The sequence below is a fragment of the Thermobia domestica genome, chromosome 10 (genome assembly GCF_964235325.1).
Source record: "Thermobia domestica chromosome 10, izTheDome1.hap1.1, whole genome shotgun sequence".
Taxonomy (NCBI): domain Eukaryota; kingdom Metazoa; phylum Arthropoda; class Insecta; order Zygentoma; family Lepismatidae; genus Thermobia; species Thermobia domestica.
The window spans coordinates 175,399,177-175,417,069 of NC_137463.1; the positions used below are offsets into that span (position 1 = coordinate 175,399,177).

At 35.1% G+C, this 17,893-nt stretch overlaps 1 protein-coding gene across 2 annotated transcripts in view; it reads right to left on the reverse strand.

Annotated features, from left to right (window-relative positions):
- Positions 1-2,500: 2,500 nt before the first annotated feature.
- Positions 2,501-17,893, reverse strand: part of LOC145662853 (protein Dok-7-like) — a 291,210-nt gene continuing 275,817 nt past the window's right edge. The window contains exons 3-4 of one of the 2 annotated variants that reach the window (XR_014127112.1): positions 14,019-14,176; positions 2,501-4,368 (exon numbers count right to left, since the gene is read on the reverse strand). Coding sequence is in view for 1 of the 2 variants with exons in the window: in XM_081728786.1 (XP_081584912.1) it covers positions 4,301-4,368 (68 nt within the window). In the remaining variant the exon portion in view is untranslated. The remainder of the gene's footprint in view (positions 4,369-14,018; positions 14,177-17,893) is intronic. The other variant, XM_081728786.1, reaches the window with a different exon arrangement.

Below are 17,893 nucleotides of genomic sequence, written 5' to 3' on the forward strand. Positions count from 1 at the left end.
AAAGTTATCTTATTATTTCCATATTCTATCTTTTCTTCAGTACATTACCGAAATTTTCTAGTATGTCTTTACATATATTCTTCAATGTGAAGAGTTTAACCTAAGCCCAAGGATGCAATAGACAATTTTAAATAAGTAGCAGTGTCACGTATACCACGTGAAAGAGTTTGGTTAGAATATTGAAAGTAACTGAATGGTACGCAACCAACTTGGCTTTAAATACAGTTGGCTTGCATACTATCAAGAGAAAATTCAGCTATAATAAACCCCTATGGGAATATACGGGAAAGCTATTTCTTCGGATCAACTGGATGGATCATCTGTACATCCGGGTTCTCAGAGTGCGTCTTCTCATTTCTGAAAGGAGCACTGGAACGAAAAAGACCGATTAGGAGGCGATAGACTACTTAGAGACGTTTTGAGATCTCATAACCTGTCGAACTTTTTTCTTACTATTGGACGAAACCCATTATGCATCTTGCAAATTACCGTAAATTTAGACTTTTTTTTTTTTTTTTTAATAACACTAATAATGTAAATTCTTCAAGGCTGATTTTAAGAATTCATGCCTTTTTCTGGTTCTTAGACAGCTTCATCCAAGTTTTACGTTTAACCTTGTGCATGGCAGGACTGAATTTAGATGACATGAAGCACTCAGGACAATCACATTCACCGAAGGGAGTGCTAGGCTCGAAAAGGTTGAGAACCACTGGCCTGCATCAACGAACTCGAGTCCTAAATTTTGACCTCTATATCCTGGCCAAAACTGGTGGTAATCCTCTTGAGATTCTTTTGTCTTCCGGACGGACAGATTCCTTAATATTACATATATGGCTGACTTCGCTGACGCACAATTATAGGTATTTTGTATAAAATAACCTCCACAAGAAAGCAGAAAGAAAAAAAAATGACCCAACTTGAAATAACACAGCCAGCAATTACCTTTAACAGTATTATACTAAATTTTAAAGTTCTGTAAATTTAGTAGTGAAAAAAGGGCAAATAAACACTTTCTTACTTTTGAAGTTGGTCTACTTTGTATGTGACGAGCGCTATGGGAGTCATTTCTTGCGAGCAGCTACGATGCACAAACTCTTGGATGAGTCTTGGCATAACCAAGCACTTACTCTGAAGTGGTCGGCCACTGAGATAACACAAGTAGTAAGAAATAATACCAGTAGCACACACATACACACACACTGCATGCATGAAGATATTCTTTCTTTTCTTTTTCATCTCATAATTTCAGCAGAAGCTTCTCAAAATATACGGCTGGAATCACTTCTGGCTTTATCTGAAGAAAATACTCTCGACAAAACCGGGTCATAGCCTAGCGATAAGAGCAGTCTCAAAAATGGATCTCTTGAGGATCCAGATCTGATTTTATGTGTGAACTTAACAGTTAGTTCTGGCACCTTCGTTGGAGAGTGAGTCACGACTATGTCAGTAATTCATAGGATAAAAAAAAAAAAAAATCACTTATCTTCTTCCACTCTGCTTGAGAACGTTTCTATGGTGCAAAATGACGTTACTTCCAATCGAGGAAGATTTTATTTTATTTTATTTTTAAAAAAATGTTTAAAGTAATAGATCTGCACTTCTTAAGATTTAATTTTGACAAGTTAGGCTATTTCCAAGGTCAATAAATTGATCACCAAATTAAATAATATTCTTATATCATAAAACAATGCATTTTATGCAGAAAATAAAATTTTGTTAACTGTAGGTACAATGAGAAACTGGCTCTAGGTGAAAATTATGAAATGTCGAAAGCCAGCTATTATAGATATTTTGTTTAGCATTCCTTTCCTTACGACGCCGTGATAGCGTCGTCACTACGGCATTTACCCACCAATTGAGTGAAACAAGGCGTCCTTGGTTCGAACCCAGCTCTCGCCAAGTGGACTTCGTGGTAGAGAAACGCCGTTTTCTCGGGGTTCTCCCCTTTCCTCCCACTTCATTCAATCAATTCCTCATCATTACGTCTCCTTTAACCTAGCCAGCATAACCGTGGGAAATAAAACTGAAAGATTTCATTTTTATTTATGGATGGAACGAGTTCTATCTTCGGTGGGGTTAGGAACTATTATTTTCATTCTATAATGGTTTCAATGCAGCTCAAGGTTTCATCCAATTTCTTTAAAATGGATACCTGCAGAAACATGGTGACAACTATATCACCCCTCTATGTGCCGAAGTATAATAATTGTGGAACCGTACCTCTACTATAACTATGTGGTCTCTCCCAAATGGGATACATCTTCTACTTTATTCGCTTCACAACAACAAACTGATTAGGAGGTCCACTTTTCATATGTTTGGTTCCGGATTCGATCCCTGATGAGAACATATAGATTTTGGTGCTGTCCCAGCACCGTTGGGTAGTTATGACGTCTGAAAAATAGTGAATTTTAATCTTAGAAAATCACGAATGATTTAAACAAGATCTTATACATATTGGTCAGATCAAGTCCCTCTGTCCGTCCAGAGTTGACGCAACTTTTGCTTTCAGGATGGCATACGAGTGAGTTTACTTCAGATAAATGATGGAAGACAACTGCTACACCAAGGCAAAGAGGTTAGTGATAACAGATTACTTATGATGATGATGATGAAATTATATTAACGTACTTAAAACAAATGAGTTTCGTTCCACAGAGTGAAACTGTGGTATATTGTCAAATCAAATCGTGGGGATTCAATACTGAAACCAGAAGTAACAGATCTATTCCTTCCGACTGCAACCGAAGGATAAGGTTAGCGATGGAAACTATTCCTGGGACACTGAATCCATTTCAAGAAATTTTCTCGCTACCTATTACATCTATATGTCAATTAAAACTGAAACCGAAAATTGTTGATTTCTCCCCTTCGTATTTGAGGTGTCGTCCTACTTTCGACAGTCTTATGTGCGACAGGAACTATTAACTGTCCTATGAGCGACCGATTCGATCTATTAACTGGCCTACGAGTCACCGATTCGTTCATATTAAGATAATGGAAGAAGATAAGGTTCCCTCTTCTTTAGCTTGTTTCACGATACAGTGTGATTTAGAAAATAGCAAAATGTACTATGAAATATTTACGTTCCTAGAGGTCTTATTTCTTCCAGTAGTATCACAATTAAAAGAAACATACACCCTTAACAATTAACAATTAAAAAATTAAACCTTAATGAGATACCTATAGGAAAAGGTTCAGTCCCCTCCCTTACTTTACATACCTTCACAAATAAACAACATCTGAACATAAACAATTTGTTAACAAACACCCTTTACTTTACCCTTACATTCATAAGTATAAAGGTTTCTTTAACAAACATTACATCCAAGTACTATTAACAAACTATTAAAGAATGTGATGTGTATTTTTCCTTAACTACCCCTCACACTTTATCCAGGCTTGAGATGGTAATGTATTTTTATCATGGTGTTGGCGAGTTTAAAAGTTTCGGAAAGCAGGATTTGTCAGAATAAACAATCACTTAATACACACACACATGAGCAATTACGTCTTTATCATACTTAGGAACTTATACTGAGCAGTCTTCTGTCAAAATTACTTCTACATACACACATGCCACCTCCTTTCCATGTCAAAAGTATCAACTTACAGTAAGCAGTTTTTATTTAAAATATATCTTACACATACTGTACACTATATAGTCAAGTCAACTGGGTACCTTATCACACAAAAAACTACGGTAAATAATCTTTGTCAAAATTATAGAATATACACATACATAGTTTTTCCAGTCACACTCATTAACATATGCTGACCAGTTCTGTCAGAATTATCACATACATACGAACAAAATATTACTGAAGCTTTTGCACATACAAAGTGACTGCAAACACTTATTCACATCCAATGTACGCTCGTATTCATCGAGAATGGAAGATATTCTGTGGTCTAACATTACATGTGTCTCCTTCCTTCTTTTCTCCTCCAAATTCAGAACCTTCCTATCATACAAAAGATAGTTTTACTGAGCTCCGTTCTTCAGAACAGTTATTAGATGAATGAGGCTCAGATGTAGTTTTTCTAGCAAAGCATTAAGCTCATGATTCTAGCCCTCCACTGCATTATTTGTTCTATGGCTCTTTCGATAACAGTTCCACATTTCAACGCTAATATGAACATTCTCCGACCATGTATCAACAAAGTAGATATAGAACTCCTGAAGCATATCGTCTACAGGGGAGCCTTAGCACACATTCTTATATGAAGTCTGACTTCAGTGTCCTCCTTGTACTTCCTTACCAAACCGATATCCTGCACTTTCCTCCAAATGCATTGATTACAATGGTAATAACAACCATTGACATCCACTGGCAGAAATACTCCCTTCAAGCTTGAAACAGCTTTCTGTAAAGTAAGCAGAAAGCAAGCTTTTGAGTAAAGGGGATATTACAATTGGATTTTCAATAATTAAACATCCCCGTTACCTTGTTAAGTTATTTAATATGTTTTATGTAAAATCTAATTTAAAATTATGGTAAGTTTTATTTGGGAAAATATATTTTAAGAACTGTATCACTGGCACTTGTACGTTTCACAGCTAATAACGCCAGAGGCAAATATCCTACAAGAGAGAATCATATCATCTTCCATCATCTCAACGTAAATGAATCGGTCGCTCATATGACAGATAACAGTTCCTGTCGCTGATAGAACTGTCACTTCTAGGACTAATTCCCGATTTAAGAAATGAAATGAAATATTTCACTTTTACGTCCCGCAGTTACGCAGCCTAGACTAAAAGAGATGATGATGATGAGAAATGAATGCACTGGTGGAATGAATAAAGTGGGAGGAAACGGGAGAACCCGAGAAAACCCACGAACGCGGCGTTTATCCACCACAAAGCCCACTTGGCGCGAACTGGAATCGAACCAGGGACCCCACGCACCAGGCGTAAACGCTCTACCACTGAGCCACCGTGCCCCCAAAATTCCGATTTGAGTAGAGTTTTAAGGAAGAGGTAGGAATCTACGCTTTGAACACTGAATTCATTCCATTTCTTACAGTTATTTCCTCTATGAACATCAATACTAAAACCGGAAAAGGTTGTAGATTTCTACACTAAACAGATAACAATGAAGACTAAACCTATTATTCTGGGGACACTGAATACTTTTCAAAAACCCAGTTCTCACAAACCTGTTACCGTCTCTGCTTTATGGTAATCAACGTTAAAATGGTTTATTTCTACCATTTCCTGTTTGAATAAAGGATTAATTAAATGAACGGAACCTATTCTTTGGAGAAGGAATATATGTATAAAAAATCGTTTCTCGCCGCCTCCTACTCTTTTTGCTCTGATACCTGCCGACAAACAGATGGACGCACGGACATAGTCATTCTATAACGCTTCCTATACCTATGCATAGCGCTTGCTATTTCACGAGAGGATGAATTTAGTTTACCCTGTACTATTACATTACAGCAGCATATCTAATATAACTTGAGAATAATGCAACATTCCTATAACATCGGATAGAATAAGAAGGGCAAATATATAACCACTTTCATCAACAACGTAAGGATTTCATCACAATCAATGTAAATACTTGTATAAAAGACTGCGGAATTTACAAACGACAAGCAAGTGACTCCATACCATATTACATTGTATAACATTTTATTTTTCTATTTTTCTTTTTCTTTTTTTTTTTTTTTTATTAAAGCCTTTAAGCTCGTGAACATATACGACTATCACGTCTTTAAACGGGATTTCTCCACGTAACGGATGTTACATGACAAGTTGGAGAGCAAAATCTATTTACATTATGTCATCAGCTAACATTAAGGCAAAATATACACGACTTTATATATATATATATATATATATATATATATATATATATATATATATATATATATATTAATTAAACTCTTTAATGTTGTCTAACTTATACTGTATATAAGTGGAAGAAACAAAGAAAAAATGAAAAACACATTCAGAATAGTCCTCAAAACAAATTTAGCCTCTGCCTCCCTCTTCCAACGTGGAATTATAAGGCTAATTAGCTTAGATGTTCAGAGAAAGAAAAAAAAACATGTACTGTTTGCTTGTCCTGATCTCCTTCCACACTGCTTATTCACTAGAACAAGAAGGAAGATGTAGTGCAAAACAACATTTATTTTGCACTTTAAAAGTTGCAACAGCAAACCCTCAGGAGAATTGTAACATTTCAATCCTTCTTGTGGTAAAAAAAAAGAGAAAATTAAACGTAACAGCAAATTCGTACACTTAAAATAAGCTTTAGAAATGCATACTCCACACGTCAGCGTAAATACTTTAATTAGTACGTACTGAAAGTAAACTATTACAACAAAAAGTTATTTCTATACGTAATATGCAAGATTTCTTTCGTTAATTATTAACAATAATCATGATGTTATCACTGCGAGTGACATTATACCATGATGTTAACATTTTATTTATTTATTTGTGACTTTAACCACACTAAATTAAGAAAAAATGGTATTCGTCAAAGTGTATTGATCTCACTCACGATTCGTAGGATGTGAGAATAAGAGTTCTTACACTAATGTTATAGTGCAGTCTTAGAACAGTATGTACCTCCAATGTACATGTGTATCTTCTCTTAACGCCCTTAAAGCACTAACAGTAGCGTAGCTAAAATTATTTTGAGAGGGCCATTCCTGTTTAACACTCGTAGTAAAAGAATGAAAATTTTTGGCACGAATACACACACACACACACATAATACATCGTACTTTAACATCCATGATTGTGCTCAGAGGTTAAAGGAGACGGTTAAGATAATGATAATGAGCGAAATAACGGAAATGTAAGGAAACAGGATGATTACGAGAAAACCCACATACATACATGGTGTTTGTCCACAACGAAGCCACATAAATAGTTTTATACAACGAACATTATATGTCACTAATTATAATGAACTTTTTTTTGTTGTTGTTGTTAACTTTCGAGCGACGATAGGAGAGAAGAAAGTACGGTAAAGGTGAAAATAAATTGAATTCGAGATTTCAACGGATTTACGCGTTTCGTGGCTTCTACATACTGAAAACATTATTTTTGAACATCTTGCCATTCGTTCGTTCGTCCTATGCAAACACATTTTCTCGTCTAGCATCCGCATCAAGATTCTCTAGAAGGAGAGAGAGAGGTCAAATTTTCTTCCTATCCCCAAAAACTATGGTGGTTGACAAAAGGATGAAAATGAAAAAATAAAATACTATTTTCCCGAAAACGGCTTTAACAATATTGGTTATATTTCATATATAAATATCTTTAACAGTTTTATATCGTGGTATGTCATTTTTCTTGCAAAAATCTACGAGGAATAATTTATTCCGATGGGTAACATCTTTTCTGACGATCTACTCAAAATGACTCAGACGATATTGTTCATTATTCCATCAATAACCTAACACTATGGTATAACTTATTTGCCCTAAAAAAAAATCCACAAGGAGTAATTAATTTATTCTTGAGGTGAATAATTTCGAACAACTTTCTAGAAAATGACTCAGGTGATTTTGTTCATGTTTCACAAATAAATAGTTCATTAATAATAGTGTAATAAAGATAAGTCATTTCTTATGAAAAAATCCGAAGGAGTTACTCTCTTGGAAATGGGTTTCTTTTTGGACGATTTTCTCAAGCAATTTTGTTTACCTTCTATAAATAAATAGTTCAGTACAAAGTGTTACGAATTAGTTGTTAACGAAATTATCACCAAGGAACAGCTTACCCTTATTTGGTGTTTCTTTTAAACAATTTTCTCAAAAAAAAAAAACAGGCAATTTTGTTCATATTTCATTAACAACGTTATTTAAATAACGTTAGCTAATGTTATTTAAATAATTTCTATGAGAATATCCACAGTTACTACTTTGCTCCAACTCTTTGTAAATAGCAAGAATTCCGGTAGTGTGGGTGTCAAGAATCTCGTTCTTGATATTTGTGAGAATTAGAGTGCTACCACTGCAAACTAAGGGAAGAAAGCTTGTCTGATATACTAGTTCTTATATACATTAGGTAGATTTTATTCGCTTATTTTGTAATGATAATTTTTTTAAAATTTTTTCGATGTGAATTCAACCAAGAGCCGCTACTATCTCCAACTGAATTGAAATTGCATCCTTTCAGAAATGGATCAGCGAGAAAGGAAATTACACAAAATAAGGACTGGAGTGTAGTCTAATTGCAACAAGTAGTAGTCTGCTATGTTCTATAGCTCTCTCTCTGGTTTTCTTCGAGCATCCGTTTTCATGTTGAAAAATTATCCATTTCAAGTTGATCAGAGCTTGGCAATGAGTTCACAAAACAGGCAAAATTGTCGTTCTAGGTCTTAAGTTTTAAGACTATCAACGACAGCACGATCATCGAAATAAATACCATGTATGGTCCATCATAACTACACCATGTGCAAATCATTACTTTGGGGTAAAATATTTTTAACTACACGTTCTGGGTTGGTGATATCAAAATTTAAACCAAAACGTTTTTCACCTTTTTGTCAACCTGATACCAAAAATGTTAGCACCTCCATAAATTGACTTTCTGCTGAATTTGCTCTTGAATTAAGTTCGTGTCAAACATTTGAAGATGCATTTTGAAAATCCAAGCTTGTTGAGTTATTAATTTATGGTGACACTGATAGTTCTATGCTCACTCTAGAATTTAGATATGTGTACCTCGGTTTGTAATTCCAAATCTTGGTATTACTAGAGGCGAATGTCACGTTCCGAGTGATATCTTGCAATTTCGGTTATGAAATGTTTCCAGCAGAGATTGAACCAGAACATCTGATGCAAAAAGGTACTCACGAGACAAGTTGTTGATAAAAGTTATAACTGACAACAAAGAATGAGATGCAGTGATCAAGGGCGTCGTTTGGGGCGCAGGGTTGCCAATTCTGAAAAATAAAATTACCGGTACCTGCTAACAATCCTTAAAACAAATTAAGAATAACTGTATTTTAAACGTTGAAATATACTTTTGAGACTGATAAAAAATATATCGGTCTGCCGGTAAGATACCGCTTACTTGGCAACCCTATTGGAAAGGGCAGGAAGCAATTCTCTCGTTGAGTTTAAGAAACACAGGCTTTTTAATAAATTGTATCCTTATATTATTATTATTATTATTATTATTATTATTATTATTATTATTATTATTATTATTATTATTATTATTATTATTATTATTATTTAAGTGTGAACCTCTTATATCGTAGGCAATCTTGTCCCTCACTCCGGTAAAATCTGAAGTGCAGCTACTAATAGTGATGGATTTGGGTTTTGATATACCAGTTGAATGAACTCGCAGTTTGATTGTGAAGCTGATTCAGAAAAAAAAAAAACACACACACACACAAACCCAATGATTCGTTTTGGTCAACTGTGATTAGAATCAAGGCATATAATATAGAACAAAAATGAGGAAATTTGAACTTCATTATTTTAATGGGATTTTCTTTTCGTTGGCAGCGTTTTTAAGAACTCAATCCTTTAATTCTATTCAATGTCTTCTTGCTCCACCCTTCAAAAATTGAAAGAAAAAAATCAAGGGCGGAATAGTATAACAAAAGCAGAGGGGCAAAATTATTTCTTGGGATTGTTTTTTATCACTGTTCAACAAAAGAACCCCTTTTTCTTCATTTCTCCTGCAGCTATGGTCTTCGGTTCGTCATCGCATTGTTCCCTCTCATAGTTTCACCATTTTTATTCTTTTTTCTTTGTTCTTTTCAGCTTCTGTAGTTCTGAAGATAGCCACAACCATTTTTCTCATTCATCACCACATATCCTCCTCCCCTCGATGTAATCTATTTACACCCCTACTACCCTTCCATCCTCCCTAACATCCTCTACGAACAAATTGGGTGGTTGAAGGAGGGAACCTGCTCCCGGAACCCTGACCTATTCCTACATAAAGCATATACTTTTCCTCCCTTCACCGCGAGACGTTCAGACGTTGCTTGAATTAATGAAGTAGATAAAGTTGTTGGATATGACAGCACAGACCTTTGCCTTACTCATTGTGGTTCCCGAGGCCGTGGCGTAGATGCAGAATTGTCCTACCCTATTCTTTTCTTCATATCTTCTTTTAAGTTTTCTCTTTTTTTTTTTTTTTTTTTTAATGCACATGTGTGGTTTTGAATACAAGAGATGTTTGACAAAGTTTATCTATGTGGATGCGGATTCTTTGAATTTTTAATCTTACATTATGGACTTCTTGTTTTAAATTACTATCTGTTGACCTTGTTGTAATTTATGGTCTTTAAGAAAAGACATCACACACAAGCTGCTTCAACATTAACTAATCAAGATAGAAAATAGTCTTTCGTAACACAGATTAGTTCTAAAGCCCACACTCAGTCAAATTTTCAATAAGTACGGTTAACGTATGATGGTAAACGGATTAAAATAAAGTTTAACAAATTTATTTAGCAAAGACTTATCCGAATGTATCAGAACGTGCTACTCTACAACATAGGACTTTAAGTTATCAATAATAAGATAATTTCAAAATAATACATCCATTATTATTTTTCTAAAATCTAACCTCAAAACATCAGTAACCGGATTTATTCAGCAATTTCTGAATCGTATTTATAAAACGAAAACATCTCAGTCTGTAAGTAACGCAAATATACTAACTTCAAAACTTGTTTTTGCTAGATGGTGCGAGCGGTCCCGGGTTCGATACCTGATTGGGACACTCGATCGAAAAAGTGTAAAAGCTTTTTCAGCCCAGCCACCCTGAGAGAGGTTTTCCTGGGTTTCCTCATTCACACCAGGCAAATGCCGGAATGATATCTAACATATAGGTCCCAGGCCGCTTCCTTCCTTTCCGAATTGTTTCATCCTCTCCTTTCCTCGGATAGTGTGATCGCCAAGGGACGTCATCCCTCATACGTGACTGCTTCATTTTGTCAGTCACAGTAATTCACAGTCAACCTTAGTTGTCGCTAGCTGTACTGCTACCTGTCTCACGCCAAGATGTGTCGCTAACGTGCAGGCAATTTGCAAACGAGTCGACGACTTGAAGGAGAAACAACCGAACAACTTGTATTGGTGAAAGGAAAGACCTGTTGGAGCTAATGTTAAACCTTATTTGGTTCAATTGATAATGTCTCATCTTTTGACCTTTTTGTTTCATCACGTGCTAATAATATTGTCTATTCGTTTGAGAGGGCTAAATGCATTATTGATAACATTTTGAGTGAACAACCTCAACACTCTGCTAGTTCTGTGATGGTTAAATGACAGTAGATTGTTTTCTTCATTTTCTTCGCTTGTGGCGCTTCCACAGGAAGTCACCAATTAACCATTAATTGAGTTAATGAAGCTGGTGGTGTAGACTAAAAGCCAATTATTCGCCCGAAAGCAAGAAATAATAGAGTAATATAGTGTTATTACCAGTGTCGTATCATTTGTATGTTTTTGTGTTTCTCTACTACGCTTTAAGTTACGCACAAGCTGCGTAGTTCCTATAGCAATGTGTTTTTCTTTAAAACGGACAAATTTTATCTCACACTTTGAGGTTTTATATTTCAATTTTGCCGCTTTTAACTAACAGAGATGTCAGCAAGTAAAAATGAGTATTTCTTTTTAAACAATACAATGAATGAGATAAACTACCAGATTAATCAGATCGTTTGCAAAATGGACTTTTGGAATGTCTGAGACTATTTGAGTGCAATATGCTGTAACTTAAACCATTATCTCATTAAATTATAGAAACATACAAGGCGCTCAGAAACAATACCATTAAATTTTGGGGAATGCCTCCTCATACGAAAGTATGAAAAGAATTATGAACCAACGTGCTTTCACAAATGCGTCATTTGGAAGTCACAACCCGCCGAAAATTAATGGGAACGATAAAATGAAGGGCAATAACTCGAAAACCAAATGCCAGATCAAGGTTAGGTTTTGGGATCGAACCAAGGACATCATGCACCGGAGGTGAACGCTCTACGACTGAGCCATCTCGGCCCCTCCAATGTTTCGAGAACAAACATTGTTCTCATCATCAGGGTCAGTATGAAGAGACCAGGCAGAGGAATTGGGTATGAACAAGGTAGGCTCTGATTGGTATAGGCCCTCTACATACTCAATTCTTCTGCCTGGTCTTTTCATACTGATCCTGAAGATGAGAGCAGTGTCTGTTCTCGAAATGCTGCACAACGAACATTTCACCTGGTTGATATTCCGAGAACGTATATTCGCATCACGTCACCAGGAAAGTTTCAGTTCCTAACTCAGAAGTGTTTGTATCCTAATTTTGATCAAATATGAATCTTAATTGTTTCCCTTGGGACTCTTCATTTTCGTTGATGGAGCACCGTAGTTTTTAATTACTTAATTTATTGGAATTAACGTCTCTTTCCAGTGCTGTGTTTTGAAGGTTTCATACTTTCAAAAAAAAAAAAAAAAAAAAAAAGAGAGAGAGAGAGAGAGAGAGAGAAATAAAGAAAAAGAAATTATTGCCAGAAGCACACAAAGTAAACATAAAATTCAATCATCTTTTTTATTATTATTATTTTGTTATTTTTATTTATTTATTTGGATAACTGAAACGACTCTAAGAAGGTACATTGGCGAAGGGTCCCCTCGGGATTCGTGTAAAATTGATTTAAATGTAAAGTTCTCCGCGGCCCAATGTGTTTTGTGCTAATTTTGGTGGCTCATACGGGTAATTTTCATATTTATGGGCCTTCATGTATCCGCAATTCAATCATACACTACTATAACGCTCGGATACAAAATTGCTTTTAGTTTCTTTAGATGTAACTAGACATGAATGTGGGCATATGCAGAACAAATTGGACAAGTATTGCTTCTCTGACACATGTTACTCTTCCCGGCCGCCATCTTGGATCTGCCATGTTGGATTCAACTTTCGGTTTTTCAAAAGGGAATAGGTGCAAGTGATACATCAAATTCATGTAGAATTTTCTCGAAAATCTATTGATGTAGTGAGCTTTACCGTAGCTTGTACCGTTTGCAAGGTATTGTATGTTAAATGTCAGGCACGTCACGAATATAGAACCAAATAGAACGTTGTTCAGAGCCCCGTGTGTATATGTAATCTTTTACGTGATTTATCGTTGACAAAATATTCTCTGAATATACATACATAGAGACACACAGATGTCAATACGACAATGGTAGGTCTTAACCCAAATTTGGTCGTATCTGGATTTATATAGGCATTTTGACCTAATGCATTATATATACCTAACATGGAAGTAATAACATCATTCTTATTTATACCTACAGTATTTTTCCAGTTAGAAATTGTTTTGATTTGTCAACATCAAAAACATAAGCGTAACCGATATTACTCTGCAATGTCTATACGTGAAGTGCCTGGAGGGATTTAACATGCAACATCTTTCAAACGGTAAAAGCTACGGTAAAATTCACTACACCAATCAATTTCTGAGAAAATTGCACTTGAATTTATGTATCACTTGCACTTATTCCTATTAAAAAAAAAAAGAAAGTTGAATCCAATATGGCGGCCGGGATGGATAATATGTGTCAGAGAAGCAGTACTTGTCCAATTTATTTTGCATATGCCCACATTCATGTCCAGTTACATCTAAAGAAACTAAAAGCAATTTTGTATCCGAGCGTTTTAGTAGTGTATGATTGAATTGCTGAAGGCCCATAAATATGCAAAATACCCGCATGGGCCGCTAAAATTAGCATAATACACATTGGGCCGCGGGGAACTTTACATTTAAATCAATTTTAGACGAATCCCGAGGGACACTTCGCAAATGTACCTTGTAAGATACATGACGAAGTTCATATTCCAATTCAAATTCGATATCAGGCTCAAATAACTTCTCAATCAAAGAATTACTTCTCGCAATTATTATACATTTTCTGGCAACTTATTGATAGTATATACCTCTAATATGACAATGCGAAGCTCTCATATAAAATATTTGCAACATAAAACTGTCTGCTCTATATTTCCTCCAGCACAGTGTACTTACACGGAAGTTTTGACAAGCTAGGTAGTTTTTCATCGTCATGCACTGGTCGACTGTCAGAGAGCGAAACGGAAAAGATAATTCTCTGTTACGTTATGCCTCTGCTCATACACCTCGTTCCGTTATTTATGGAATCACACACCATCACATGCACTACATACCTGAAAAGAGAGAAGAATAGAAAATATTATCTATCAAAAAGTACCACTTTAATCAGATTCTAATGAATTACAATATTAAAAATAGTTAACAACAAGCTATTGGGATACATATTGTCTTTAATCAAACAACAAACGTAGAAGCTTAAGAACTATATGTCTATACAGGGTGTTTCAAAACAACACCGACAACGTTTGGGAGCTGATTCCTGACACCAAGATAAGACAAAAAGTATAGACCATCCTAGGTGCACAAATGCTTCCTTTCGGAGTCAGGCTGCCGTAAACATGGAAAAATGAATTTTAAAGGTCCATATCTCGAAAACTATGGGACCTACCGTAGTCGGGTCAAGACTTCACTTAGGATCCTGAAACAGTAGTTCCTAAGGTACTCACAAAGCAATTTTTATAGAGGGAGTTTGGCTTATAAGTTGAAGTACTCTCAAACTACCTCTACAAAAATTGTTGCAGAAGTACAGCATGATTCTGAAACATGGATATTTGGATAGGGCACATACTAGTTCCTAAGTGAAGTCTTGACCCGACTACGATTGGTCCCATAGTTTTGTAGAGGAAACACTCTGTGTAGAGAATAAATCACCATACGGATAGAAAAAAATCAGGAAGGAAAAATATCAGAAAGTATGATACTTGGTTTGAAATCAGCGCACGTGAGATATTCAAATTGCACTAAACTAATAATGAGGCTACCGAAGGAATACTAGCTCTTAGTATCTCAGAGGCAGCAAAACAACTACTCTTCCAGGACTAACATAATTTGACTTCATGCTCCGCTCTGGACACACAAATCTCTTACAGCTGCTTTGCAGCTTCCGAACTATTGGTAGCATATTCGACAGAATGACAGTTTTCAGCACTCGCTCGTCGAATGTAATATTTTCAAATTTGGAATTAAACATTAGGGGCTATTCACATAGACCGTCACCACAGACGGTCAGTTGCCAACAGTGACCAAGAGTCATGTTTACGTTATGTTATGTAGAAGAAAACGTTATGTTCATGAGTGAGTGAGTACGTACTAAGAAGAAAGGAAATCAATGTTGCCAGATCTAACAAATTACTATACATAATAAGATAAAGTTGGATTTTTATAGATATTTGACCCCCTGATATGATTGATCATCAACTTTTACTGAAAATATATTATTTTCTTGAACTTAATGGAAATAACTTCATGAAAAAACAACTGTTTCGTCATTTTAGTCAGAAGATTTATAGTATTTACATATATCTATATCTATCTATCTATCTATACATCTATATCTATCTATATCTATCTACCTATCTATCTATCTATCTATCTATCTATCTATCTATCTATCTATATATATATATATATATATATATATATATATATATATATATATATGTGTGTGTGTGTGTGTGTGTGTGTGTGTGTGTGTGATAAATATTCTCTTAAACAAAATCTTAGATAGTAAAAGAATCATCTAGAAGGAACCGTTTGATGTTTTAATAATTCCGTTTTCCAGGTTTGGAAGCGAGGAAGTAATATATAACTGTTAGATTTTCAAAAGAAAATATTTGTAATAATGACTTATTCATTGAGTTTATATATATCTGGAAAATATTAACTTATTTTACCATAGCTAATATGGTTCCCAGTTCGAATGTCAACGGAGCGCATTTATGGTTTCTATTTAGCATTGTAAGACAGTTTGGAAGCTACATGGTTTAAAATGCTTTTAACTTCAGTGTTTAAAGCAGATGTATAGACGTATACTATTAATTAAAAGTGTATATATATACTTCAAACTTCTGAGGGTGGCAATTGTAGCCTAAAATGTGCCCCTGCCACAGTACTACTTAAAAGCACCTAAGAAAATATCTATGTAATCATAAAATATTATGAATTTTAAACGTTTGATTTTCATCAATACTTTTGTCCTGCTTAATTGAAAGCGATGTATAGCATGGAACGAAAGATGAAAGATTCTTCTGTGTTTTGTCACTGACGTAATACTGTGGCGGTACCAAAAATTGCGGCACATACTTGTGTCTATACTGACGAATATTGTTCAAACTTTGCTGCTTAGTTTCATGCATAGCTGTCATTAAGTAATGTGAATATGAGACGGCAATAGTCACTTTCAGTTTGTAACTTTCTGCTGAGTGACGAAAGTGGATAAAGAGAAGCTGGTACAATATGTTACACAGAAATTACTGTAATAACCCATTAAACGATAAAATCTGGCAACAGAAGGACAAGAATTAGAACTGCCAGATAATATTATTACCATAAATAAGATTTTTTTAAGTACTTGTATTTCAAAGCACAAGTACATATTGTATGTATCATTCATGATTTATAGGATACCGATTTTTAGTCTACAAGCAAAATAACTTTCAGATTCGAGAACGTGGTGGCTCAGTGGTAAAGTCTTCATCTCTGCTGCGTGGAATCACTGGTTCAATCATAATTCGCACCAAGTTACTTACGTGGTAGAACACCGCATGCGTGTATTTTCTCGGAGTTTTCCCGTTTCCTCCCACTTTCTTGACTTTACCATTTCGTTCAAAATCAACATTGCCGTCTCCCTTAATCTTGGAGCATAATCGTGGAACGTTAAACTACAAAAATGAAATAAATAAAAACTTTCAGGTTCATGAAATAGTCTTCAAATAGTGACAATTTAATATTTAAACTCATTACACCATGTAAGTATTTTTACACGTTGTCCGTAGTTTCTCAGTATAGCTGACTCTGGGAATAAAACTCAGGGTATTTAGATTACGAAACAAATGCACCATTTCGATATTTTACTATAATTGGTTTGTTTACTTTACATCAGTGGGCCTATTACTGTACTGAGCTAACACTTTCACTTTCCTTCTCTCCTTCTATGGTTACACATAAAATATGTAAGAAGTTTGAAAGTCATTCTTCATGTCTACCATAAGTTATTCAACCAAGGATCATCTGCAAGACACTTCTGAATTATCGATTCTTCTGGTGCCTGCCTGATCAGACGCCACCAAAACCTCTTATTCATCTTTTACGGCGCTTCCGCCTCTTCAATTTCTTTCTCCTGGAAGCATCTTTTGAAGACCTGATTAACGTCCTTACGAAGAACAGGATTCTTGAATCTCACAAAATGTGACTAAGCTGCAAGAAAGATTCGATCTTATCAGACTTCCATCTAAAGACGAAATGAAGGTGTCTGTCAGAAGCTTTATATATATTAATAACTCTTTTTCTAACATTATTGTAGGCATGTGCAAAATGTGAATGAACTTAGAAGAATTAAATAATAAACAATGCATGTAACCATCGAATCATTTACCATATATCGACAATATTGTTTAATTTTGATAATGATTAAGTACTCGTGATAATGATTAAGTACTCGTGTGAAAACTACTATTTTCCCATAAACAACAGATATTACAAAACCAATAATGAGATGTTTTCGTTTGTCAAAAACAATTAGGTGGAAAATGTTTTGAGAAAAAAGACATGTCAAGTTCAGTCTTGCAGAAACAGAAGCGAAACAGACATTTATATACTATCCTAGTTAAGGTATCCGCAGTTGAATTTATGAATTATGGCCCCTGTCTTCCGGAAATGGACGGGGGAGGAGTTGCATTCATGAGTGTAGATTCACTTTAGGATGGTTTAATAGTTACATAAGGGGTTCTTTACATTAAAACTAGAGAAAAAAATATTTTTTCCATTATGCT